At 37.9% G+C, this 26277-nt stretch overlaps 1 protein-coding gene across 1 annotated transcript in view; it reads left to right on the top strand.

Moving 5' to 3' along the window:
* arhgap5 (Rho GTPase activating protein 5) overlaps positions 1 to 24051 on the top strand; it is a 40237-nt gene extending 16186 nt beyond the window's left edge. The window contains exons 4-7 of the mRNA XM_056266314.1: positions 16959 to 17036; positions 19225 to 19356; positions 23394 to 23499; positions 23660 to 24051. Of these exons, the coding sequence (XP_056122289.1) occupies positions 16959 to 17036; positions 19225 to 19356; positions 23394 to 23499; positions 23660 to 23975 (632 nt within the window). The 3' untranslated portion in view covers positions 23976 to 24051. The remainder of the gene's footprint in view (positions 1 to 16958; positions 17037 to 19224; positions 19357 to 23393; positions 23500 to 23659) is intronic.
* The last annotated feature ends 2226 nt before the right edge of the window (positions 24052 to 26277 follow it).

Below are 26277 nucleotides of genomic sequence, written 5' to 3'. Positions count from 1 at the left end.
TTAACTAAAGCACAGTCGATGGAGGCATCATGTTTTTTTTAAAGGCTGCTTCACAAATGTTGCTTCTCTTGCAGTGTTGCCATGCCCACTTATTATAAGCGTTTTCGGAATTGATGTTTAAGGTGATGATACACAGGGAAACTTTTTGAGCAATGTTGCTGGGCAATCTTGCTGAGCGATTGTTGCTTGGGCACTTTCCCATTGAAAATGGGCAATACATTTCTATCTGGATACTTTAGGTCGGTCGTGGGCCCTGTGTCTTATCTGGTTGCCAGTTGCCCTGTGTATCATCACCTTTAAGCTTGGTTCTTACAGCAATCAAGTTTATGGAGTTATTAATGTGAGCAGGTACAGGTCACTATATTTTGTTCTTGTTTTCAGCATAAAGCATTTGCATTTATTTTTTTATTTTTTTTGGGCTTATTCTTGTTCGCTGATTTGCTTACAAGATCTGGCAAAACGAATGAGTCAAGGCTCGTACCCTTTTCCCTGGGATTTCTTGCACTGCAGATACACGTGTATCAGAGATGTATATTTCGTCTGTCATCTCTCATATCTCTCGTTATACGTCATTATCAACTAGTTCGATTCTATACACTAGGCTGGGTATTGACACAAATTTCACAATTCGATTCGATTTCGATTCAATATTGATTATTTTGGATATCAGGTACAATACATGGCAGATTTTCTCAAGGAAAACAAATCTCTTAACTAATGCTGTAAACTATGGGAGTCAGTTGTAGCCTACTAGGCTTCATTAGCCTACTATAATGTTGAAGGTAAAAATTAACTGATTTGTATACAAACACTTAAATTACACTTTTATTTATATTTATAATGATAAAGTTATATGAAATATAAACATTTAAATGGTGGCTGTCATAAAAACTTGCCAGATTTATTCAAACATGCATTAAATATTGAAGAACATTAAAAATTATAATGAATATGTAATATGGTGCATATATTTAGCAAAATGCTCCTCTAGAGTTAATTTTTCTAGCTGACTAATGAGTTTATGGTCACTGGATATGGTTTTTCTGAGGTAAATGTGACGTTACATGACATTTGTTTGCAAGCTGCTTTACTGACGTCTTTCCATGGTTGAAACACTGATTGAGCAATTCCATGTGACATGATACGGATTTCAATAAGTTGTACTCCATCTTTTAACACACTTTCAGATGCTAATTCATGTTTATTTCACGCTGTAACTGGTATTAAGGCGGAAGAGAAGATCATGTGAAGATCTGCTGCTTCTCTTGAGCTGAGCTGCGCCAGAGAGATTTCACGCCACAGCCCCAAAACGGTTTGAATTTCGTGAGACTTTGTTTCATATCAATAGTAACAAAGCACAAAGATTATTGCTATTTATTGGATGGGAATGCGCACTACAATGTTCCATTATTCATCAACTGAAAACAGGATGACTTGCCTAATCTATTCTTGGGATTTAATCGATATCGGTTCGTAAAAATGAGAATCGATTAAAATTGAGAAATTTATATTTTTTTACCCAGCCCTACTATACACTTATAGAATGCGGTTGTCACTCCTGTAAATTACTGCACTGTGTGTAAACAATAAAAGGTGAACTGACAACCGAATATAGCTGTACATGGCCATAGAGATCATGTGACTCTTATAACATATACTGTTTGAAAGGTTAATTGTTGCATAATGTGTCCTGTTTTACATACTGTTTTTAAGATTTCCATTACACGAGAGTAGATGTTAAAACTTCATGCTGATTTGTACTCGGCTTTCGCCAAGATAAGCAACACTAAGACGTAGCTTTACAGTAAACTATGCTTCTCCATCCATTTACGCTTCTTTCCACGTGGTGGTGTGACTCCCCTTCTGTCCGGCGCTAACGGCTGCAGTGTACTTGGCGCGTCAGCACACACGACGGCTGCAACTACAGTGTGGTCTCCCTAGTGGACCAGCACGACAACCGTCTGGATTGAGCCAAGTAGGGGACATCTCTAGGGTCTTCAAGTGGGCACCTTCCGTCCTCAGTGTTTCGTCGACTAGCCCACGACACCTCAAGTGGGCTCGACAGTGACTCTGGCGACCCAGAGTCACCCCCCTCCGTCCCCCACTCAACTCAGCCCAGCTTACTGACCTCTACATCCCTCCTGCTGCTGAGACCTAACCACAATCTCTCCGCAACCCAACCATACGCGCCAACCCGTTTGACTAAGGCTGTCGAGCCCCACTGGTGCGTTAATATGCTGTTTCAGTGGCAACGGTTCCGTATGGCATACCACCTACCGCAAAACACAATATCTGCCCAACCACCCGTCATTCACGCAATATCCACAGGAACGTAATGACTGTAAATACTATACAACCTATACAAATAAACCAACAGACTCTTCAAGTTTTCAACAATTCTACGAAACCATAGCATGGCGGCCTGTAGAATCTTTCCGTCTCAACCACAGCCAGTTGCTGCTCCTTTCTGCTGCTTCAGATCAGTTTTTTACTGTGCGACGCAACTCTTGGCCACTGAATCCGACGTCTCTGAGGAACCGGGTTGTAGAGTGTGCCACAAAACCTCGACAACCCACTTCCACTGGATAAACCTGGACTCTCCATCCTCGCTGTTCTGCTTCAGTGGCCAGCTGAGCATACCGCAGTTTCTTCCTCTCATATGCCTCATCTACCGCATCCTCCTATGGCACTGTTAACTCTATCAGTTGAACAATGCGTGGTGATCCAGACCACAAAACAATATCTGGTCGTAGGTTATTGGTGGCAATCTCAGGTGGAAAAATAAGCCGTTGATCAAGATCAGCCAGCATCTTCCAGTCCCTAGCAGCTTTCAGTTGTCCTGGGCGAGAATTGGTGTAAACACCTTTTCTTGGTGGTTGCTCGCCTGGGCGGAGGAATATTGTCTTCTGCGTGTAATGTTTTGCTAGAACAGGCGGCAACTTATTGGTCATACTACGCTTGCCTTCCAGTGCTAAAGCCAAACATCGCAGTACTTGGTCATGGCGCCAAGTAAACCGACCTTGGCTAAGAGCCACCTTACATCCTGTCAAAATGTGCCTTAATGTGGCAGGTGATGAACACAAAGGACAAGAGGGATCCTCTCCTACCCAGAGGTTTAGGTTCTGCGGTGATGGGAGAACATCATATGTTGACCTAATAAGGAAACTGATCCTACTCTCTTCCATTGACCAAAGGTCTTGCCAGCCCATCTTGCGTTGTTCCACACTCTCCCATCTCATCCACTCTCCCTGCTTGGCCTGGGAAATGGCCTTTATAAACCTCATCCTCTCCTCCTGCTTTCGCACCTCGTTGACTACTAGCTTCCTCCTTTGAGCTGGCCCTGCCTTGTGCCATTTAGGAGGAGCTAAACTGAGCCCAAAACCCCTCTTCCATGCTGTACCTGTCCCACGATATCCCCAATTTGAAGGTCAGCCTTTGCCTCTACTACAGATTTCTTTGCTGACCACTTTCTACCAGTTTTTAACACAGGGGCTGCCTCCCTTACACATTTGTCACGTGACTCTACTAAGGTCATTTCCAGCCTGACCTTGGCACACTTAGGGTGCTTTCACACCTGTAGTTCGGTTCATTTGGTCCGGACTAAGGGCGAAAAATGATACTTTGTATCATTTTCAGGCGTTTTGGTTCCTTTTCACACCACACTGATTGCTCTGGTCCGAATCAGATGATGAGTTGATGAAACGAACCAAAATGCAGTCACGTGACAACATCCACATCACTCGTTGGCCAGAGGTAACTGCACTTCGATTGGTCAGAATCAACGTGCGGGAAAATTCCAGAGCTCCCGGAAGTAAACAAAGAGGAGGAAAATCCGGCAGACAGCGTTTGACTATGGAGAGTCTACGACTGCGTGGGCTGATAGTATCCCTGGTCATAGTATATTACTTTAGGCAAACAATTACATTTCATAATGAATCGAGGATGCGGCTTGAACAAAATGTTTTAATGCACTGCACGCGGCGAAGTCGCACCTCCTCAGAACTCCACGTTTGTCCGCGAGCTGCATGCTAGTGCAAAATGTCAACAAACATTATTCCTCATCCCATAAAACACAGCGCGGCTGACTACGGCAGCTGGTTTAGTCCAAAAATACGCAGTTCTCTGACAGTTGGGTCTGTTCGAGTTCGGATCACGTTCTCACCACAAACGAACCGCTCCAGAGTTCGTTTGAAAGCGTACCGAGACCACCTCTTCGAGGAGGTCTCGGTACGCTTGTTTGGTCCGCTTTTGGTGCGCACCCGAGTGCGATTGCTGCTTTCACACCTACCCAAACGAACCGCACCAATTCGGAAAACGAACTCTAGTGCGATTCAACCGAACTAAACAAGGCAGGTGTGAAAGCACCCTTAAACTCCTCGGTTAAAGCAGAGACTGGCAGCTGCAAAAGATAGTTAGCAGTAACACCGTGTAGCAATGTTTATTGTCAAATGTTAAAGAGGACCTATTATGCCCTTTTATGAAGTCTTGATTCTGTTTTTGGGGTGTGCTAGAATACTATATCAATACTGTAATGTTAGTTGGCAGGCTAGAGGAGGCAAAGCTTTGTCCTTCGTTTACATCATAGCTATCATAGCAACTACATAAAGCTTATAATTGGAACTGTTAATAGAAAACACAACTACAAATAATAAGACATACTTACAAGTTGTGATCCATAAACAACCGATTGTCCTGACAAAATGGGAATGGTTACGTCTTTCAGGAGAAGCTTTGGTGCGTATAGCCCAAGGTTATTATAGGTTTGCATTTTTAAATTAGTTAATTTTGCTTTAAATTTCAGTTTAGTTTTAGTTAGTTTCATTAATGTTTTTTATTTTTTTTATTTTAGATTTTATTTTGTAAACGCATTTCTATTTAGTTTCATTAATGGTTTTGTTAGTTTTATTTTAGTTTTTATTTTGTAAACACATTTCTATTTAGTTTTTATTTATTTAGTTTCAGTTTTAGTTTTAGTAATTATAGTTTAGCAGAGCAAACAGAACACTTCCAGTGTAGACCAAAGCAAGACTTTTAATTAAAGCAAAGTTTAATGTTTGCACAGATTACAGTTAACTCTTGTGCAGACATCTTAATAATAAAAATAAAATAATGGTTTGCGATTGAACAAAGCACCAAATGAATGCAACTTAAAAGTATACAAGTAAAAACTATGAAAAATTCAGACAAACTAATTCATATTAAAGATGAAATCATGTTAAACATGCTTAGTTTACTTTTTACAGCTGTACAATATAGCTGTGTGACAACTGGTACATCAACAAACAAAAACAATACCGGGGGCAGGGTTTATGTACATTTTAGGGTTCATGATGTCACCAACCCGGGAAGAAGCTTGTTGTAGTCCCTACAAGCCGTTTGTTGTAAGTCCTTAAAAAGCGATTTCTGTAAAAGAAAATATCTCCCTTTGCATTGAACTTTGAGCGTCGTAACTTTACAGATGTTGTTTATACTCAAAAAGCAACATTACACATAAATTTAGACACATGAACTAAAAATCATAATCAAGGACCCCTTTAACAAAACAGACATGCATAGAAAAACTTTGTTTCTGGTTTAGATTTTGCTGTGGAGTAAGAATGTAGCCATAATGTAACCATCACTTTGGCTTTCAGTAAATACACCTCCTCCCAAACGAACATGGTATCTTCTGCAGATGACGCAATCGCAGTAGTTTGCGGCTTAAAAAAAGGACTATTTTTAAGCATATCCCATCTGTTCATGATGAATTAGAGATGAGCTGGAGCGAATGATGCCGTCACTGTTTGCTGAAGGGCAGATGTCCTGGGTATGCCGGTCAGTCCATGGTCGAGCTGACCACAGCTCATCCGACACATTACTCATGCATTACTGCTTGAAGCACAGACCCAAAAACCATGTCGCTGCAGTGGCCTCACAATGAGCCCTTGATTATAATTCACACTGAATAATTGAACGTGCTCTGTTGTTTGCTTTTTTGATCGTTTTGCTTTTAGTTCTGTTTTGTGTTTGGCTTTTTGCATTTATTCCACAAGCGGCTTGCTTATTTTCATCATATCAGTATTTATGTCCATCAGCCCCCTGCGCACCTGTGCTGCTTGCCTGTTCACTGCGAGCAGATATTCTACATTAAATCAATGCCACATAGTTCTTAGGACTGTGCGAGGGGATGCTGTTTAGCTGCAGGCAGTAGATAAGGCCGCTCGGCTCTGCTAAATCCTCTCGACTGCCATGCATTTCTCATGGGGCTAAACACACGCAAACCCACCCCTCTTTGATAACAGCCAACTTGCTGCGCTCACAACTTAGATTGAACTCGTTTTTATTTTAAAAGCACTGCCACTCACGCAGCTGTCAACTCAGCATGACTAAATATGTCAGGGCTTAATTTTTAACCACTTTCAGACAGTTGTTTGATTCCGGAATCTAGACATCTAAGCGTTTATGTAAAAAGCATAGGCTTAGGACCTTACATGCCTCTTCTTGACCTAAAAGTAGCTGAGCTTATAGGGATTTCTTTTGACATAATTTCCCATCACCGTTTTGCATTTTCTGCAGATTGTGTGTGTAGTTACTTTAAAGGGATAGTTCACCCAAAAATTAAAGGGGAACTTGGCAACTCTAGTAATTTCTTCTGTGATTTTCACTTTTGTTGTCTCATGTTTTCTCATCGAGCTCCCCCTACAGCTGTGCGGCGTATATTTTCACAACACTGTCATAAAAAAAAAAACTCACTTGCGGCACCTTACTCCCGCTTTCTACGGCTGCTCATGTGCATTTGTTGTTATCGCAGCCGGCCAACTTTAGCGTGTGGAGCTATGTCTACCGAGGTGGGTAATAAATCATACACAGCATCATAGAATTATGTCGAATTGCCATAAAGCAGTTCGTGTTTCTCGCTCGTTCTCGCTTCTCACGAGACTTCTATTTCCAACTTACCGGGACGTTAGTCCCCATGTTGCAAGGTTGGTTTTCCGCCTGGGAACGCTGGGGGGAGCGGGGAAAGTCACCATTCTCTCCAGAACAGGTTATTAAACCATTCAAATGATTTCTAAACGGTTTTATTAAGTTGAAATAGTTGCCCCTTTAAATGATCGTCATCATTTACTCACCCTCATGTCATTCCAAACTTGCTTCACATTATGATTTACTTTCTTCAGTATAACACAGAAGTAGAAATTTTGAAGAATGTGCTGATTTTTATTTTTTGACAGTGAAGACTGGAGTCTTCAAGCTTCAAAATTGCCACAAAACAGAATAAAACATCATCTATTACAGAAGAGTCAGGATCAAAGTCTTCTAAAGCTATACATAAGCTTCGTGTGATGAACAGATGAATCGGACACCAATACTTTAATGAACCCAGGAGAGTTGGGGTGAATTTCAACATTTTCACAGAATAACGATTAACTTCGGTCTGTTTCTCAAGAATGCTTCATATATATATGTACATATAGTGCATAGTATATGGCAGGGATTCCCAAAGTGTGGTACGCGCACCCCCAGGGGTACGCGAGCTGCCACCAGGGGGTGCGCGAGAGGAAAAATGTAATGGCGGTCTGTTTTGTAAGTGGGATTTTTCCATACAATAAAATAAAAACCATGAACAGTAAACATTTCCTTTGTAATCGCTTTTATTTAAAAAAACAAAAAAACGAATTTACTAGTTTTTGATAGAAACGTTGAAAACAGCTGCTGTCTTCTACGCACTGCTCTGCACTGCAGCCGTTAACGTGACAAATGTGCTTTCGCGCGTTGGCTGGCGCTGAGCCAGTGCTGTCATATATCACAACCATTGAGTGTTTTCAACCACATAATGTTTATTTTAGGTTTCAGACATTTAAATACACATAAGTACTAGTAAAACAATGATTTTGATTTAGCTGATTTCTATGGAAGCGGCAATATTAATCCTTTTCATTATAATGAGACGACACGTTTTATTCATATCAGATACTCATTGTATACGTAGCTTCACATTTTACCCTATTCTTCTCCCAGTTCACCGGCCACTTACTTTCATGTATTTCGTGAGAAGTGGAGGAATTGACGTCACGTGTTGTAAATCCAACAGATCCGATTCTCTGAACGGTGGCACAAACTAACGATCGTTATGAAGGTGTTTGAACAATAAAACACATCCACTTGCACATATTTGACAATCGGAATATCAGTATTCATGCTATAGCTAATACATTTGTGAATATTTTTTGATAAAAAAGGAAAAATGACATAAAAGCAGATCATCATTCATTCAGCGCTGTGTTGTGGTTGCGCTGTGTCACGTGACAAGGAATGACGCGTCACCATGGAAACATTAAAGTGACAAGTTCTAAATAACGGTCCCCTTAAAAAACTCACGCTGGGGGGTCAGTTAAAATATATTAAACTTACGTGTGAAAGGGTTAAAAGTGGAAGCTTGTGCATGGCTTTGTTGCATTATATTGAAACTTTGTTGATGTTATTTTCATGCGTGTTGCATTTTTTTTTTTGAAGTGGGGATTGGGGGTGCGCCAACCCGGTTGGGACATAGAAGGGGGTGTGCAGGAAAAAAAGTTTGGGAACCGCTGGTATATGGACTACTTATACTTTTATGCTGCTTTTGTTATTTTTTAAGCTTCAGCGCTCCACTCTTCATTCTTTACAGTTGAATTGAAACCGCACCCAGCTTGTTCTTTAGAACTTGGACAAATAGAGTCATAATCGTTTGAAACCGCATTAGGATGAGTAAGTGATGACAGAATATTAATGTTTGGGTGAACTATCCATTTAATAAAGGGACATTGTCAACATGTTTTTTTTTTCTTGCATGGATTTGGAAATCAATAAAAGGAGAGCTGATACGCTTTGATATTTTCCTTCACATCTGCCGCTTTGATTTATAGGCACCAAGAGCTGCAGAGGCAATTATTATCACAGTAGTGTGGAAATTGATGACCTGACTCAGATTCTGCCCCCCTCTACATTCTGCAAGGTTTGATTTCCAGAGAGGCTTTTGTTTGCGGAGTGTCTAAGTGACACTAATGTTGGCATTTGAGGCTTCACGTCTCACGTTGCAAGATCAACCCTGACCTGAGTTTATTTCCTAAACCTTGTTAAGTATATTGAAACCCTGTGAGGAATAAGGTTAATGAGGGTTGGTATATTTTTAAACCGATTTCCTGTGGAATGAGCATGTGAGTCGACGCTTCCCCCTCTGCTGATTTATTATCGTGTGTTAGTGGAATGCTGAGGCAATAGCTTTGAAACTCACGTTTGCCCCCCGCTAACACAATCATGCTGTATCTTATGGAGCATTTCTTCACCAGGCTTCTGCGGTGACGGATGGAGGTTGGTTTAGAAAAGCACTTTCCCTCCATGTCTATTTGTAGACCCTGATATTTGGTCTTAAACTCCACCATAGGGGTGGGCGTTATGACAGAATAATTAAGCAGATGGTGTCAAGTGATTGTGTATAATGGTTTAGCATCAGCACCAGATGCACAAGATCTTCCATGTAATCATTTCCCTTCATTTGAATGGTTTTGGGTTATGGGTAATCGCTCATACTGGAAAGATGCATCGGAAATCACTCTCAATTCCTGCCAACACACTAGCTCTGTTCCAAAACGTAGTGAGCCACTTTGTTCCTTACTGCCTACATAGGCAGCATCCTTCTAAATTAGCATCCAAATTTGAATGGAACCTATATATATTACATTTGTTGTATTTATTCTATTAATGTATATTTGTATTAATACTTTGTGGTATTGAGTTGAATATCTTTGTAATCAACATTTTTCTTATCTGCTATGGTGAATTTTTTTATTATTATTACTTTTTAATAATCTTTTCTACTTTATCATCTTGTCACAGTGCATTCTGGGTTAGGAATCCAAGAAGGATTCGTGCAGCAGTGCTCCCTCAAATTTTAGCCAGGAGAATGTGTCTTAAAGGAATAAATATGCAGCCAACCTTTTAAACAGAGCTTAAGTGTTTCAACACAGATGTAAAAATCTATATTTATGTAAAATAATTTCACACAAGCTGTGCTAGTCTGGGTGCTGCAGAACAGGTGCAGTCTGGGTACCTGAAAGGAAGAGACATCAAACATTTGATGTTACAACAGATTCCCTTTAAGCTCCTCAAACATTACATTTCAGAATAATAAGATAAGATACAAGATACAATTCTCAAGAAAAGGTGTAGCGTATAAAATGGATCAAAGCAGCACCTTGGGAATACTCTTTGTTGGGTTTACACAGGCCTCTGTGTGGAGGAATGAATCTTTTGATAGCGGCCCATCCCTGGTGTGTTCCTGTACAGGCACGCCCTTTTCAGAAAGGATTTGATGACAGCATTAGAGTGAAAATGTTGCAGTTCCGGTGTGACGTTCGTCCCAGCTCTGAAGCAAGAACATTGATTTCGCACAGACATGCGCTATATAGCATTTACAGAAGCTGTAACCCTGAGCTTTGCCCTTTATTTTTGTACGACCTCTTCAAGTCATTGTGGCAGCATGGGAATACAATGCATGACATTTGCCATTATGCTCTAGAGTCCAGCCTAAAGCATCACCGTTGACAGCAATTTTATCTCTGGAGGTCGCTGCAATCACAAATAAGATGTACTACCAGTTAAAATAAGATACCATTGTATTTTGACAAATCTGTTTTCTTGCTTCTGAATATTAATGTTATTCACTCACAGAAACATTAACTTCTTTCCCACACTCATCTACAGTATCTCACAACAGATGGATGATGTGGGCTCCTTTCTTCACTTCTATAGAGCGCAGCATTCGGGTTCCTGACGTAAATATTTCATTCACTTTCTCCATGGAGAAATAGATGTGTATCACTAATATAGGTTTATTTTGTTGTTTTGTCATTTTTAACTTCATAGTAAAGTATTAAAATATGACGCTACCCACAATCCTGAAGCACACAGCACCTTGGATCCACCAATGAGAGAAGTTGCTGTTGCCATAGAAACGAAAATCATGGCAAAAAAAAAAAAGAGGCTCAGCATGAAGTATTGAGAATGATGTAATTGAAGTCTCCCAGCAGTCTCAAACAACTTGTACTTAAAGTTTAAAAGAAGAAATTAATACTTTTATTCAGAAAAGATGAAAAAGTGACCGTAAAGAATGAATGCTGTTCTTTTGGCTTTGCTATCACTGGAATAAATTACATTTTAAAATATATTAAAGCAGAAAATAGTATTGTAATAATATTTTGCAATATTACTGTTTTTACTGTATTTGAAATCTGTATTTTACTGATCAAATAAATGGAGCCTTAGTGATCATATAAGAGACTTCAAAAACGTTCAGAAACAAAAAAAAATCCCCAATCTTTTGATCTGTAGTGTATATATTTTACTATGTTGCAATAAACTGAAATATACAAATATATTTTAGTATTAGAATAAAATAATGATTTATGCGCATTTATTCTAATTACATCATGTGTATTTCCTCATGGGCTTGGTTTAAAACTTTGTTTTTGAAGCAATAAAAGTAATGAGATTCGTTTCAGAGCTGGTTGGTCTTGGTTTAGGCAAATACTTCTATAAACTTTTCCAGCGGTCACTGTTGTGATCTAGTGTTAGCCGTCGCTTTGCAACGATGCTCATTTGCATAAAGTTACAACTTATCTCATCCTTGTTGAGTCACACGCTTACATTGTGTCTTAATGCTAATACTCATGAACGACCTGTCATTTTAGTTCCCCTAATGAAGCATCTGACATTGACAGGTGATCACGTGCACTTTTTGTGTGATATTGTCTTCCTTCTGATCTGTAAACCCTCCATCAGGAGATGAAACAGCACAGCAGTGCTCATAATGGCAGGTTTTCATTACCACGCTCACCTTTTTTGAATGTCATCTCACATTTTCAGATTTGAAATCATATCGACTGAAGGAGAACTACTAAAGCCAGACTGATAAATCTGTTATTTTGTGATTTCTGGGTTTTATATGAGTGCCTGATTTGATTTATGGTCTGTTTTTGCATATGAGCTCTATTTTGACATTTCCTATGTTGCGGTAAGGCGTGTGATTTCCTGTATCACGGTGGCCTTTTGTTGCCTCTGAGGTTGAGCGTGATGGTAATCTGATGATGTGGAGGTGCAGATAAAGTCCAGCGGTGGATGGGAAGGGCTTAGAGGGGACAATAGATGTGCATCCAAATTAAGATCACTTCCCTTAGTACGACTTCCTGTTACTGTTTTCACCACACTTTTGACATTGACCTTCCTTACAGCATTTGACTAAATAAGATCATCACGTCTGAAATTACTGACACGCTACACAGAGTCTGTATGCTGACTGATTTGACTTTTTATGCCTAGCAACTATGGCTGCAGCTATCGATTCTTTTTGTAATCGATTAATCTAGCACTTAATCGATCGATTAATCAGATACATTTTGTTTTGTGTTTTTAAACAACCAAAACAAATAATGCATAACAAAAATGATGTGGCTGTAAAATGATCAAACATTTGGCTTTTCTCAAACAAAACAGGTATTTATTCCAACTCCAACATTTGGCTCCAAAACTAAGCCTATTTATTGGAATTTTTACCCATTTAGTGTTTATAAGTGCCAGTGCCAACAATTATATTACAATACAGTTAAGGCAACTTACTGTAAAACATGTAAAACTATGAATACAAACTTAAATAGTAAAGGCCATTTGGCCTTAGTTTTGTCTTAATACAACATTACAAAAAAAGGATTGTACCTTCTGCAAATTACCCACCTGAGAACAAAAATAAATGAATATAAAATATCAAGCCAAACAGGTACACAATGTATACAATTTATATAAAAAATGTAAATAAAACAATTATAAATAAGAATCAGACGTGAGTGAGTGAGTGAGTGAGTGAGTGAGTGAGTGAGTGAGTGAGTGAGTGAGTGAGTGAGTGAGTGAGTGAGTGAGTGAGTGAGTGAGTGAGTGAGTGAGTGAGTGAGTGAGTGAGTGAGTGAGTGAGTGAGTGAGTGAGTGAGTGAGTGAGTGAGTTTTTTTAGGCTATACTCTCTTGCAATTGAACTTGAATTTGTTTACTACTTAAAAACATCAAAGCTAAACATCATATCTAGTCAAACCGCATCACGACATTGCTACAAATACAGTATGGGATTAAAATCAGTGAACATCAATGTATAAGCTTAGCTACGTTACCTTGTTTCAGCGACGCTTGGTGAAACAGCATGGAGTGGATGTTTTCGGTTCAGATGCTGAATCATTGAAGTCGTACTGTTGTGGTATGCCAGGTCTACTTTGCAGTAGACACATTGCACCTTGTTCTCTTCCTTTTTAAGTTTGTAATGATCCCAAACTTTAGACATTCTCTCTCTGGCATTTATGGACATCTTTAATCTCCGCCATCGCGCCAACTAAATTAAAAATGTATCACGCGCTGTGGTGTGATCCCTGCGCGTATAGTGCGCGTCATAGGAATTTAACGAGGCTTCGAGGCAGAGTTTTTGCCTCGAGGAATTTTTGTAATTGAGCCCTACTAGCAACTGTTTGTCGCTGTGATTATTGGTGTGTTCAAGTCCTCTTGGAAGCTCTTATTGATGAAGTTAGGAAGTCCTGATTTAAGACGCCTGGTGTATTCGAATCACTTTGGTCAGAGCAAGATAGTGATGCACTTTTTTTTACATAAAATAAGAAGACCCCCTGTAGTGAAAATTATTATTTTTTAAATGTTTATGTCTTTGTGTTGGTTTTAATAAACTTTAAGAAAAACCATGTGCAGATTTATCAATCAACACTATTGCCGAGTATTTTCTCACTTTCTAACTAACTAAACTGCAGTGCACCAAAGATAGTCTCAAAAACCTCCCATTCCCTACTGTCACATTAATCATGTAAACAATCCCTTCAATGTGTGGGGCAGGGCTTTTCCTATCATTAGGATGCTGATTGTCTGACTCTGCGATGGCGAACAGGACCCTACCCATTATCTAGGTCCCTTAACGCCAAATAAAATGTTGTCTAGTTGTCTTGAAATTAATCACTGATTATTAGGCCTATTATTATACTTACACTACCATTCAAATGTTTGGGGTCAGTACACTTCTTTATTTAAAAGAACCCACATAGAAGCCTTTATTATCAGTGATTCTGTCTACACTGGATGCGCGCCACTCGATCCGCATGCTTGCGCTTTTGATAACAGGACAAATGCATTTGAAGCGTTTGCTTTGATGTGTCCAAGGACACGCCGGTGCAGACAGTGTTAGAATGTTGCAGACCATTTTCTTTTGCAAGTAGTTACTACTAGTTTCATCTCATAAATCTTTGGCATATATGACAAACTCACCCCAAGGACACCTCAACACCCCCCCTTCCAAAGATATTGCTTCCAGCGCTCCCCCAATGTTCACCGAATGCTCCATGGGGGGCCCCCCGTTGAGAAATGCTAGTATAACATTAGCGACATATTATTAGCTGTTTAATAATGTAGTCAAGCCAAAGGCTAATAATGTCAATTACCATTATGTGTCCGACATTGTAGAGAGAGATACATAAAATGCATTAGTACCATTATGATACATTGACTTGTAGACGACCCTGTATAATTCTCTCGTCCTCTTCTTCTTCGGAATCAGTTTCTAGTTCAAACATATATGGCTCAATTAAACCAATATTTCCACTTGCCATTTTATATCTTTTACAGTTGCCTGAGTAAAATCAAGTAATCCGAGCTGGTGTGATTGAGAGTTTCCGACAAGACTATACCGCACTGTAAGATGAGTAAAATTTTAAGTGATTTCGACCTTTTTAAGCATGTTTATACTATACGTCAAGTTATTCTTAGAAACCTGAGTGGCTAAAGCTGTATTTACTGTCTGTTTGTGTGTACTGGGCTTTATCCGCTATCTGAAATAGTAAGCTGACGCGTTCCCGTGCAGGCTGACAGTTCGGTATGTGCGAACTCCTTCAAGGTTTTGACTTTGATATTATACAGTGCGATTAGTCTCGGTGTTCCTGGACTTGTAAGTGAGCTCACACTCTGTTCACAGTGTCAGGCTGGGCATAACACCACCAGGCCAGAGCTCACGCTCTCACATGTGACAGGACTGACAAAAAGGGCTGGATCCAAACCCACGCCGTTGCATGGTAACCTCACCAAAAATGTAATGATACTCACACACAAGTGGTAACTCTTTGTAAGACAATTAAAACTTAAACACACCACGCCTTTATACTCACAGGTGACTCGGAATCAGCAAAAATCTTTTTAAATATTCTATTCAACTAGATTGCTCAGCCCTAAACTCCATCAACCATGTCCAGTAGAGATTTAAAAAAAGGCTTGTCTCAAGATTTTTCTAAAGTTAAATTCTTTTGACCTGTTTGAGGGAAACGGGTGATTCAGTAAAACAACCCACATTCGACACTACACACCTGCCCTTTTCCTTAACAACACTGTGGTGAGTTAAGAGGCAGGCTCCTCTGTGTAGCCTCCCACAGCTCTGGAGGAAGAACCGGCTCTGACATGTGGGAGCATCTCAAGAATGCACAGTGGTTTTGACTTGTAGCAGTTAGCAGCCCACAAGGCTTTGAGAGTGACTGTGGGGGCCCTGTGTTTTGCATCAGTGCTCCGAAGCACTGCAGAGCTGCACAAGGTCATGGCTTCACAGAGCTATCTTTAGATTAATAAACGGGCTTCAGTAGATTAGACGTAATGAAAATAAAGAGATACTCGCAGCGTTATCGGTCAGGGAACGGGGAACTGTGGGTTGAATTCTGCTGCATTATCTGCATTTCTGGCCTACTTTTCTCTCGGTGAGATCCGCTCGTATGTCCACTTATCCATCTGGAGTGGCCCAGTTTACTGGGTTGAGTGCATGATTTTAAATATTTGAGCAAAGGTTGCTGGAAAAGAGCTGTTCTGTGATATGGGAAGGCTGTGGGTCTAGTGCTGCTCTGTAATATTTGGTTTTCTGTGGAAGATTTACACCTCTGTAATGACAGCATTTCCACGGATGTGAGACAAACATGTAGAGTTTTGGCAGACACTTTCTTACCGGTAACTGACAAGAATATCCATATAGTGTACTATAACTATAGAACGTATTAAGCACTCGGATGAATACAGAAGCCTTGTGCTAAGAATAACAAAAGCAGAAATACAACTAGTCATATTCAAATCTTTAGCTGGAAGCTGCTCGGGCTAGCAGGGTTATCTCAATCTTGAAGTAAAACTACTAGGCCTATATTGTATTGGGCTTATATATTGATAATACAATGATTGAAATGATAATTCAGGGCCTTGTAGAAGGGGCTTTAATTAAAAAAAAATTTTTTTATGTGATTTGTTTTTTTTAAATGATTTATTATGTATAAAATAATTAAAGTTTTATTTATTATTTGTCAATTATTTTATAATTATGTTTTTAATGATTTGTTATATGTTCATTTATAAAGTTTCCTACAGTTCAAGCTATGAAAAGCAGATGATCTAAATAATAATTTATTTTGAAAAATATCCACAAATAATCAACTAAACTAAACTTTTGTTGAATTGTTGTCATTCTCTGAAATAAATAAATAGATAAAAATACCTGAATTAATTGTTTGCATCCAAAAATGTAAAAAATAAATAAAAATAATTTAAGAAATCAACTTGTCCTTGGAATAAAATAACAAAGGATCACCGTAAAGATGCATTTTGTTTCATAGCACCATTTTCTGTTGAAAACATGGACTTATTGTACCTTAACTTGTGAAGTGTCATCCTTTACTGTTTGTTCCACAGTGTTTCTTCATTTGTATTCACTCCATATTTAATAAGAAACTGTGCAACTGACACCCATGTCATTCATTTTTGCATCCTTTTATATGGTTGCTTCAAGTCTTAGCTGTTTTTTAGAACACTAACTGCTTTGTTCCACTGAGGTTTTGTCGCACAACCTTTGCTGGATTGATTTTAATGAAGTGTTGCTCTTAATTTGCAGGTCTCACCACAGAGGGCCTTTATCGAGTGAGTGGAAACAAGACGGATCAAGACAACATTCAGAAACAATTCGACCAGGGTACGTACTGATTTTAACTGGGCTCTGCGGGAAATTAGGCTTCAATTGCAGGTGTTTGATGGCATGCGACTAGGACACATGTTGGAAGACATTTCACAAATTGGATAAGTGTCCCTGATAAACTCCAGTTTTTGAAGGGTTCATTTATATATTTGATCTTGCCCGCTTCACACTGAGTGGAAATCTCGTGTTTCAGTCAGTTGTTTACTTCATTTTAATTTGCAATATATTCATTATAATTTTATATAAAATTATGTATTTTGTTTATTGATAAGTTGCGTGAAAAGTTGTATGTATGTATGTATATGTATGTATGTGTGTGTGTATATATATATATATATATATATATAAAATAAGCGTGTGTGTATATGTATGTATATTTTTTATTATTATTATTATATTTTGGGTAAGTTAATCTAAAAAAAAGTAATTAATTTCTAGCTACTAATTCTATCTTCAACAGTGTAACCTGATTACTGTACTAATTACTCTCTCTAAAAAGTATTGCGTTACTTATTAATAATTACTTTTTAAATCGCAAATCAACCTTGACCAGTTGAACAATACAACGATAGACATGAAACTGCTTTCAAATAAATACATAATAGTATACATCTTTTTTTCTTGAACTGACCAAAGTATTTAAAGGGAGAAGGTTACATTTAATACATACATTTAGCATTAGACGTAAAATTTTTATGTTATTGGTTTATAATTATTGTATAGTCTATACATTTACGTAATACAATTACATCAGAAGTAACTAATTAAATGATAGAAAAATGAAGTCGTCTCTTACTTTTTCGAGGAAAAAGTAATTAAATTACAGTAATTAATTACTTAGTGATGCATTACACCCAAGACTTATTGTATTGAAATATTTACTTATAAGTTCTAACTTCTAACTTTCAAACTAGTGAACTCTCACCAACATTCAGCAGCATGAATGATGAGAAACAGGTCCTGAATTACACAATTATGATCTGTCACACTGTAAATGAACCATTCCTGTAAAAACAAACTTGACATTTGTGGCTTCTGAATGGCTTGGTGCCTGCAGGCCTCCATCAAGCTGTGATTCGCACTCGTTATTCGCTTATGCGGGACATTTTTAGCTTAAATCTCCTTGTGACACATTAAAGTGATCTGTTATATTCTCTTTTTTAAACCTCAGAATTAAATTGTCACTACGCTGATGATATATTGAGGCAGTCACAGGCTAGCGGTGGGTGGTATGACCAAAATGTATTCAGTGCACTGAGTAATGTTATTTCACAGAAACGGTTTACATCATAATGTAGTTATTCTGCAAAAAAAAAAAAAAAAAAAAGGCTTATATATTAAATAACCGTGACTATTGTAGATAATGCAGTGAATGCAATCTTTTACTTCCATCTCTTTTTTTTTTGGAACTTGATGGACAGGAACCAAATGATAAGATTATTCATAACAAATGAAGTCTGGCATCCGTGCACAAGCAGCTATTAGCATGTTATGTAACACTTGAGTTAAAAACAAGGGCATCAAAATGGTAAAAGCCCCCCAAATTTTTTTTGCTGTGCTTAGCAAAACCTTTAAGTTCTTCCTCATTTCGAGTTCTGTGATGTATTTCCACATTTACTATATTTGCACTGCTGTTGCTCTATCGCTATCACGTGTAAATACCATCATACTGGTCGCTATTACAGGAAATAGGTTTATGTTATTTTGTGGCCAAATTAAATCCACTGTTGTTTTCATATATCTTTCAAATCAAACACTAGTCATGGCTGGTGAACTGGGTTGAATATATTCAGCCGAGTGACCACATTATTCATTCAGTGAGCCATCGTTTGCCCAAAAGAGCCACTATAAGCATCAGTCTGCCCACTGGCCCGGAGCCATTAGTCTTCCTCTCTTTTTCTCTTCTGCATCCTCACGATACAGTGAATTGGGTGCTTTTTACCCCTTCTTGTGTTCATTCAGTGCCTTTGCGAAGAGATCTAATCTGACAGCTGTCATTTCACCTTAAACCCAGCTCTTACAGCTTCTCTTTCTCCTCCCTATCCTCTCTTTCCTATTTATTTTCCCCCATAGTTTTCCTTCTATTCTGCTCAATCCAGTTAAATCTATTTTAGTGGCTTTACCAATACTGATAAAGGCAGTTGGATTCTTCCACAAGCTCACACTATTTTCATTCTTCTCTCAGACCACAGCGTTGACCTGATAGTGATGGATGTAGCCGTGAACGCTGTGGCTGGGGCCCTAAAGGCCTTCTTTGCCGACCTCCCTGACCCCCTCATACCGTACTCTCTCCATCCAGAGCTGGTGGAAGCAGCCAGTAAGTATCTACACATTTCTCCATCGCTTCCTTTTTTGTCTGAGGTTTGTGGTAGCGGACTGCTTTAAAACGGTTTAATTTTACTAGTTACATATTGTTTCAAAACGTTCATTAAAACTGACTGTTGTGTAGCATTCAGTGTCATGCTTTATTAAGCCTTAAGTAATAAAGTGTGTTTTTCTTTTGTGATTTGGTCATAAAAACATGGTACATTGGTAGTGTTCGGCTTTTTAAAAATAAGTTTAAAGGCCTGTTCATACAAATTCTATGTGATTTACCAACATTAATAAAATAATTGCTGTAATCTTCACACCAACTTTTTACGCAGTGTCTGGTATAATATTTTATTATTCCTGTGATGGCAAAGCTGAATTTTCAGCAGCCATAACTCAAAGTCTTCAGAAATCATTCTAATATGCTGATTTGGTGCACAAGAAGCATTTATCAATGTTGAAAACCGTTAATATGGTTGTGGAAACTGTGAAACATTACAGGCTGATGAGAAGATGAAGATAAAAAAAAAAACAGCATTTATTTTAAATAGTATAAATAACTTGACTTTCACATGATCAATTTAATGTGGCCTTCCTTAAGCTCTTTAAAAAAAAAAAAGCACTTACTGACCCCAAAGTTGTGAATAGTAGTGTATATTTAAAAAAACAAATAAAAATGTTCTAATTTTGGAAATGCTATACATCATTTGGACAAAAAAAGACTTGAAATATGAAAGATTACAATTTTATAAAACAAAATACAACTGTTTACCCACAGTTTGAAACAGACTAGCTGACTAATACATTTTTTAAATTAGATTATTTTCATTATTCATTAAGTGTTTTAGCAGGTCCAGGTAAAAGTAATTGGACAAGTTTTCATGTAAGGATTGAGAAGATTGTAGCTGAAGATCTGGGTTAGCACTTTATTTTATTGCCAGTGTAAGCGTCAACCTGCAGTTGACTCCACCTGTGATCATGTGTCTGACCTCAGCCTCTCATTCATACATTAGTCTTCACAAGCTGCAGGTGTGCGGCAGTGTGTCGAGGCTGGGTTCAGTAAAACAGCATTCACCTGTCGCATCAGCACAGGTTGCGGCTACAAGAAAGACAGGAAGTGTGTCTGCTACAACTATGAGTACAAGTAGAGACCTGCTCGTGCTATTTCACCATTTCAACGGTCGAGTTTTTTTTTCTATCCTTTGTGCGCCCGGTTTCTGCTTTCAACTACGTTCAATATTAATCCCATCACCACACCGTCTAATCCCAGCCCAAGGTAGCTGAGAAGTCATTTAAATGCATCTGCATTTCCTTTTGATGCTTCAGTGCTGAATCTAATCCAGGGCCCCTGTGACGTACTCCTCATTAATTCTGATCCACACTGCTGTAGATAGATGACGTTAAGTGCTGGGATTAGGGGTGGGCGATATGGCAAAAATATCATATCACGATTTTTTTCAGGAAAATCACGATTAACGATTTTATCACGATTCTTTTTCATGTTGGTTTTACTATTTTGCAAGTGACTGAGCATTACAGCCAAACTAATGTCCCTATTTAAAAAAAAAAAAACCTTATAGGTAACAAAAGAAAAAAGAATGGCAGACATTTAGGGCAAAGTGGTGAAAATAAATATCTTTATCATTATTTTCTTTGTTATTAAGAATTAGGAACAAAGATACATATTAAGCATACACAACTTAATATACAAATGAAATAAACAGTACTTTATTTTTTCAGCTACAGTAGGGGTATTTAACAGTAGCATTGAAGAAAGTAATTAGGCTAAATGAACAAATACGAAAATAAAACACAACATAGACTTCACTGTATAAATTATACATTGATTATTATTAAAGCTACTACTAAAGTTCTCAGTCAAGAGCAGTGAGTGATTTCCTCTTTGTGTTTTGTTGTTTTATTAACATTAAAGGGATAGTTCTCCCAAACATTTTAATTGTCATCATTTACTCTCTCAAGTTGTTTTAAACCCGAGTAAGTTTCTTTCTTCTGTTGAAAATAAAAGTTATTTGGAAGAATGTGGCTAACCAAGCAGTTGCTGTACTCCAGTGACTTCCATAGTATATGTTTTCTTACTATGGAAGTCAATGGGGACCAGCAACTGTTTGGTAAGCCACATTCTTCCAAATAACTTTAATTTTTAACAGAAGAAAGAAATTAATACAGGTTTGGAACAACATTAGAGTGAGTAAATAATGACAGAATTTTTATTTTTGGGTGAACTATCTCTTTAAGGACAAGAGGCAGCTTGTTTACTAACTGGCTACTGTCGCAGCTGCACGCGACGCGTCTAATATACACGCATTTGACAAGCAGATTTTCTCTCATTTTTTTCCTGTTTGCTTTCACTTTAGACATAACCAACTTTGTTTATGTAAACCTTGTGTGTATTTGACAATATTAGCGCAATAAGACTCGAAAGATAACTTATAACGTAGTCCAGTAAACAGACGCTGTTAGACAGGCTTTTAGTGCCCGTGTGCTTCGGGTGTATGCGCTCAGAAAGCACACGTCAGAACAGCGCATCAGCACGTGAATTACATGTTTAACCAGCAAGGCTTTAAAGCACATGCAAATAATGAACTTCTGTGAACTGCAGTGTCCCGTTCCTCTGCGTTAACATTTGATGTATGTTGAGACGGAGCTCGGCGCCAGAACTGCAACTGATAAAATGCACGATACTACGATATTTCTTCAAAAGCAGATCGTGGAGACATTTTAATCGTCCACGATCAAAAACCGTGATATCGCACACCCCTAGCTGGGATGCAGTTCTCTACGAACTTACTGATATTTCATCTTTATCTTTTCCCTCCCTTCACATATTCTCGGCCAGGCAATTGCAGCTCATTGCATCTTATCGCGAAATCTCTTTTTGATGATGTTTCAAAAATGATGGTTCAAATCAAATCTCCTTTGTCACACCACCAACACACAGAAGTGTAGCAGTGGGTGAAAGTCTTTGGTACATACTCTAGACACAGACCGTGCACTTTTCGGCAACGCTTCCTTTTACAGTCCTGTTACCCATGTACATACTATGTACTTATTATAGTAATTACAATTACTGGGTAATAACTAGGTACTAACCCTGAACCTACCCCTAACCCATGTACTTACCTTATATTAGCCAGTACTTTCTAGGTAAGTACACTGTAAGTACAGTACTGTAAAAGGAAGCGTTACCCACTTTTCAAGACATGACATGTACATAAAATAATCAAAATACAATTAATATACAGTGTACATAATACAAAAGATACACAATACAAAATATGCACAATACAGTGGTTTCTTATGTGCTTCTTGGTTTTCCATGTTCAGTCCTTGTTAAACATAATTTTGTCCACTGATTGCACATCTCTCTGAATGCTTGATTCTGATAGGTCAATTTGCGGTTAAAAATTGGGGATAATATATAAGGATGCACAGATACTTAAAATTTTGACCGATAACGATAATCCAATACTTATAGGTGACAAAGCACGTCTGTGTTTTAAAAATAAAACACTAAACACTAAAATCAGTCATTTTAAATGCTACAAGTGAAGTTATGCATCACACCATTATAATGTACAGTATGAAAAATGAATATTTGTTTTAAAGTTCACTATAGATTTCATTTATCAGTGTTATTAAATTACTAGTGTTTACAAAGATCAACTTTAAGTGGGCATCAGATGACAAGGTAAATATAAATAAACATAAAAACGAGAAATTCTGTACAATTAATGATCTAATAATCAATATGGTACCGATTATATAATGCGTCCTTGTAATTTACAAATATTGCTAGTATTATGTGTCTCAGAAATTCTTTCTCACATAACTTAAATCAGGTCTTTATTTGTTCATTTATTTAGGAATTAATAAGCGGGTTAATGTACAAATAGCTAGTTATTATGACAAAATAAACCCTAACAGGAAGGAGTTTGTGTCATAACTATTTCAAAATCTGTGACATTTCATTCCACAATATTTCCTCCCTTCTCTAATGAGTTTGTTAAATGTGTATTTTTCTAGAAATCGTAGATCATTACGAAAGACTGCAGGTGCTTAAGGAAATCGTGAGAAAATTTCCTCCTGTGAACTATGAAGTTTTCAAATACGTCATCACTCACCTCAACAGGTAAAGCTTCGGCTTCCCCCTCTTTATTAATGTTTGTTAATGTCCTGTTAATAAATCATTTATCCCAGTGATCTTTATTTTTAAAGAGGTTGATTTCCAGATTTTTATTGTAACATTATGAAAATATATTTTGTAATTTGTAATGTCCTTTCTCCACCAGGGTAAGTCAGCAAAGTAAGACCACGTTGATGACGGCCGACAATCTCTCCATCTGTTTCTGGCCTACGCTCATGAGGCCTGATTTTGAGAACAAGGATACGCTTTCCACCACCAAACTCAACCAGTCCGTCATCGAGTCCTTCATCCAGCAGTGCCAGTATTTCTTCTATGGTGGTGACATCACAGAGCCCTCCAGCGCTGAGGGGACTCCTCCTCCACACGGTCACGGTTTGGAGTCTCTGATGGCCCTGCAACTCCCTCCTCCCCTCCAACCACAGCAGATCCAGCACCCGCTGCCCCCCGAACCCCTCATATAGACCCCCAGCTCACATTCGGCTGCGTGGAAGCCTCCTAAAATAAGAAGTGAAAAATTACTCTTTTTTTTTTTTTTTTTTTTTTTGTACAAAAGATGACTTGCAGAAAAGATTTTTTTTATTTTTTTTATTTCCATTTTTTGTTCCTCAGCCAGACTGAATGAGAGTGAATAAAAGCTGTAAAGAAAAATTGTAAAGAAAATGTCAATGGAAATTTGACAGTAAATGTGCACATTGACTAATTTCAAACATCGTGAACACAAGGAAGATATATTTATGAAACTCTTTTTCCTTTTCTTTTTTTGAAAGACAATGGAGCTGTCAGTCACTCACTAAAACCAACACCACATGCACGGCTTGCCATAATGGCAAAATGTGCCATTTTCCTGCTTGTGTTTGTCCCCTTTTTATTTTACAATGGACTAAAGATATATTTTTAGGAAATTTTTATCTTAAAGACAGCAGTCGTTGATAGGGTGGTGGTATCCCAAGGCGTTTGGGATTGAACTAACATGAGTTTATAAAATCAGGGGCGCCTGCCTAGGATGCACTTTGTCCTACAGACATTGAACCGGGAGCCCCTCGTACTCTGGAAACCACAGAAAGGGAAACAGCCCACTGCAACCACTTGGCACATCTCAGAGATCCAGGCTTCAGAAGACGCCTGGTTATCTTCGTCTCGTTTCATGTTCGTTCGTTTCGGTTCCGCAGACCACCGTTCTATGGTTCTTTTGATTCATTTCGTGAACTGAATTTGCATGTTCTTTGCCACTTGTAATAACTGAAAGAGTTAACGCGGAGGAAAACCGTAAATGCTTAACTGGTTTTATGCAAGACCTTTTTTTTTACCTAACTTGTTTAAGGGAACATTAAACTGGGGTAAATTTGTTATATTTGTTTGTTTGTGTCATGCCATAGTTCAACTTTTAATATCATTATTTTGGCTTTAATTATTTCCCTAAAATAGGAAAATATAAATATCTCTATATATACTATATATATATACTATATATATATATATATATATATAAATGTCAGCATCATTTGATGGCTGATGAAACAAAAATCACGGGGTACTGGAGCTCTGTATAATCTTGTAAAACCTATAATCAGATCTCTTTGTGGTATGATGTATTAAAATCTGGGGTTAGATCCATTGACTGTACTTAATTCCCTATATTAATTTTTTTTTTTTAAATTAGATGGTACTGAATTTTGTTCCACTGTAACAGATGCTGTTAGAAAGCTTGCATTCTTTGTGTGGAAAACAGCACAACTCGGAGATGTTTAGCTGTGTTGCGGGAGCTTGTATGTCAATGGATGGGAACAAAAATGACAAGATTTATCTCAATTGACTCACTAAAACGGAGGAAAGGGCTCAATAGGGTAAGTGTGCAGCTGCTAGGATCCCATTTAGTGTAGTTAAAAAAAAAAAAGAGCAACATTGTTCATATGATTGCCTCATATGATGTACAAACTAAATATTTTAACATCATCTGCTATGTATTATAGTAAATAAATGATTTTGACAAATGATGTTTGCCTGATGTTCTTTTTCAGTCGCACATTATATGAAGAAACAGCCATTAGTAGAATGCCTTTAAAATGTCCCCTGCAATCAGGTTTGCCAGATCTGTGTAACAAAGACCAATTCTGGCCGGTCAAAATTATCTTAAATATACCACTCCCATTTCTAAAATACAGATTGTTAATTGTAACATTTAATAATGCATTATTAGAATCTAGAGTTGTTTCTGTTAACATTACTAAGAGGGATTGTTCATCCCAAAATGAAAATTTTGTCATCATTTACTCCAACTCATACAGGTTTGGAACAACATGAAGGTCTTTCTTCTGTTGAACACAAAAGATATTCAGTTGAATGTTGGTAACCAGACCGTTGATGGCACCCATTGACTTTCAATACTATTTTTTTTTTCTACAATGGAAGTCAATGGCTATCAACTGTCTGTTTATCAATATTCTCAAAAATCTTTGTGTTCAACAGAAGAAACTCATACAGGTTTGGAACAACATGATGGTGAGTAAGTAATGACACAATTTTTTTTATTATTGTAAAGTGTTACCAATAAAATTATCGTACCTTAAGATTGACAGCTGGTGAACAAATCCTTCAGTGGGGGTGGTAATCCTTTATTTTTTAACTCTTTAAAAAAAAAAACGTCTTAGTATTTGAAATTTTGTTCTGATTCTTGATTCTGATTATTTGCTCTTCTCCTTGGTCTGTCATACTTTTGTGCACACAAGCTCCTCATTAGTCATCTTAGTACAGTTATGTCATTGG

This window comes from Rhinichthys klamathensis, unplaced genomic scaffold (genome assembly GCF_029890125.1).
Source record: "Rhinichthys klamathensis goyatoka isolate OS25496 unplaced genomic scaffold, OSU_Roscu_1.1 h1tg000247l_1, whole genome shotgun sequence".
Classification (NCBI taxonomy): Eukaryota; Metazoa; Chordata; class Actinopteri; order Cypriniformes; family Leuciscidae; genus Rhinichthys; species Rhinichthys klamathensis.
The sequence above is the reverse complement of the archived record's forward strand: the minus strand, read 5'-3'. Positions and strand labels throughout refer to the sequence as shown.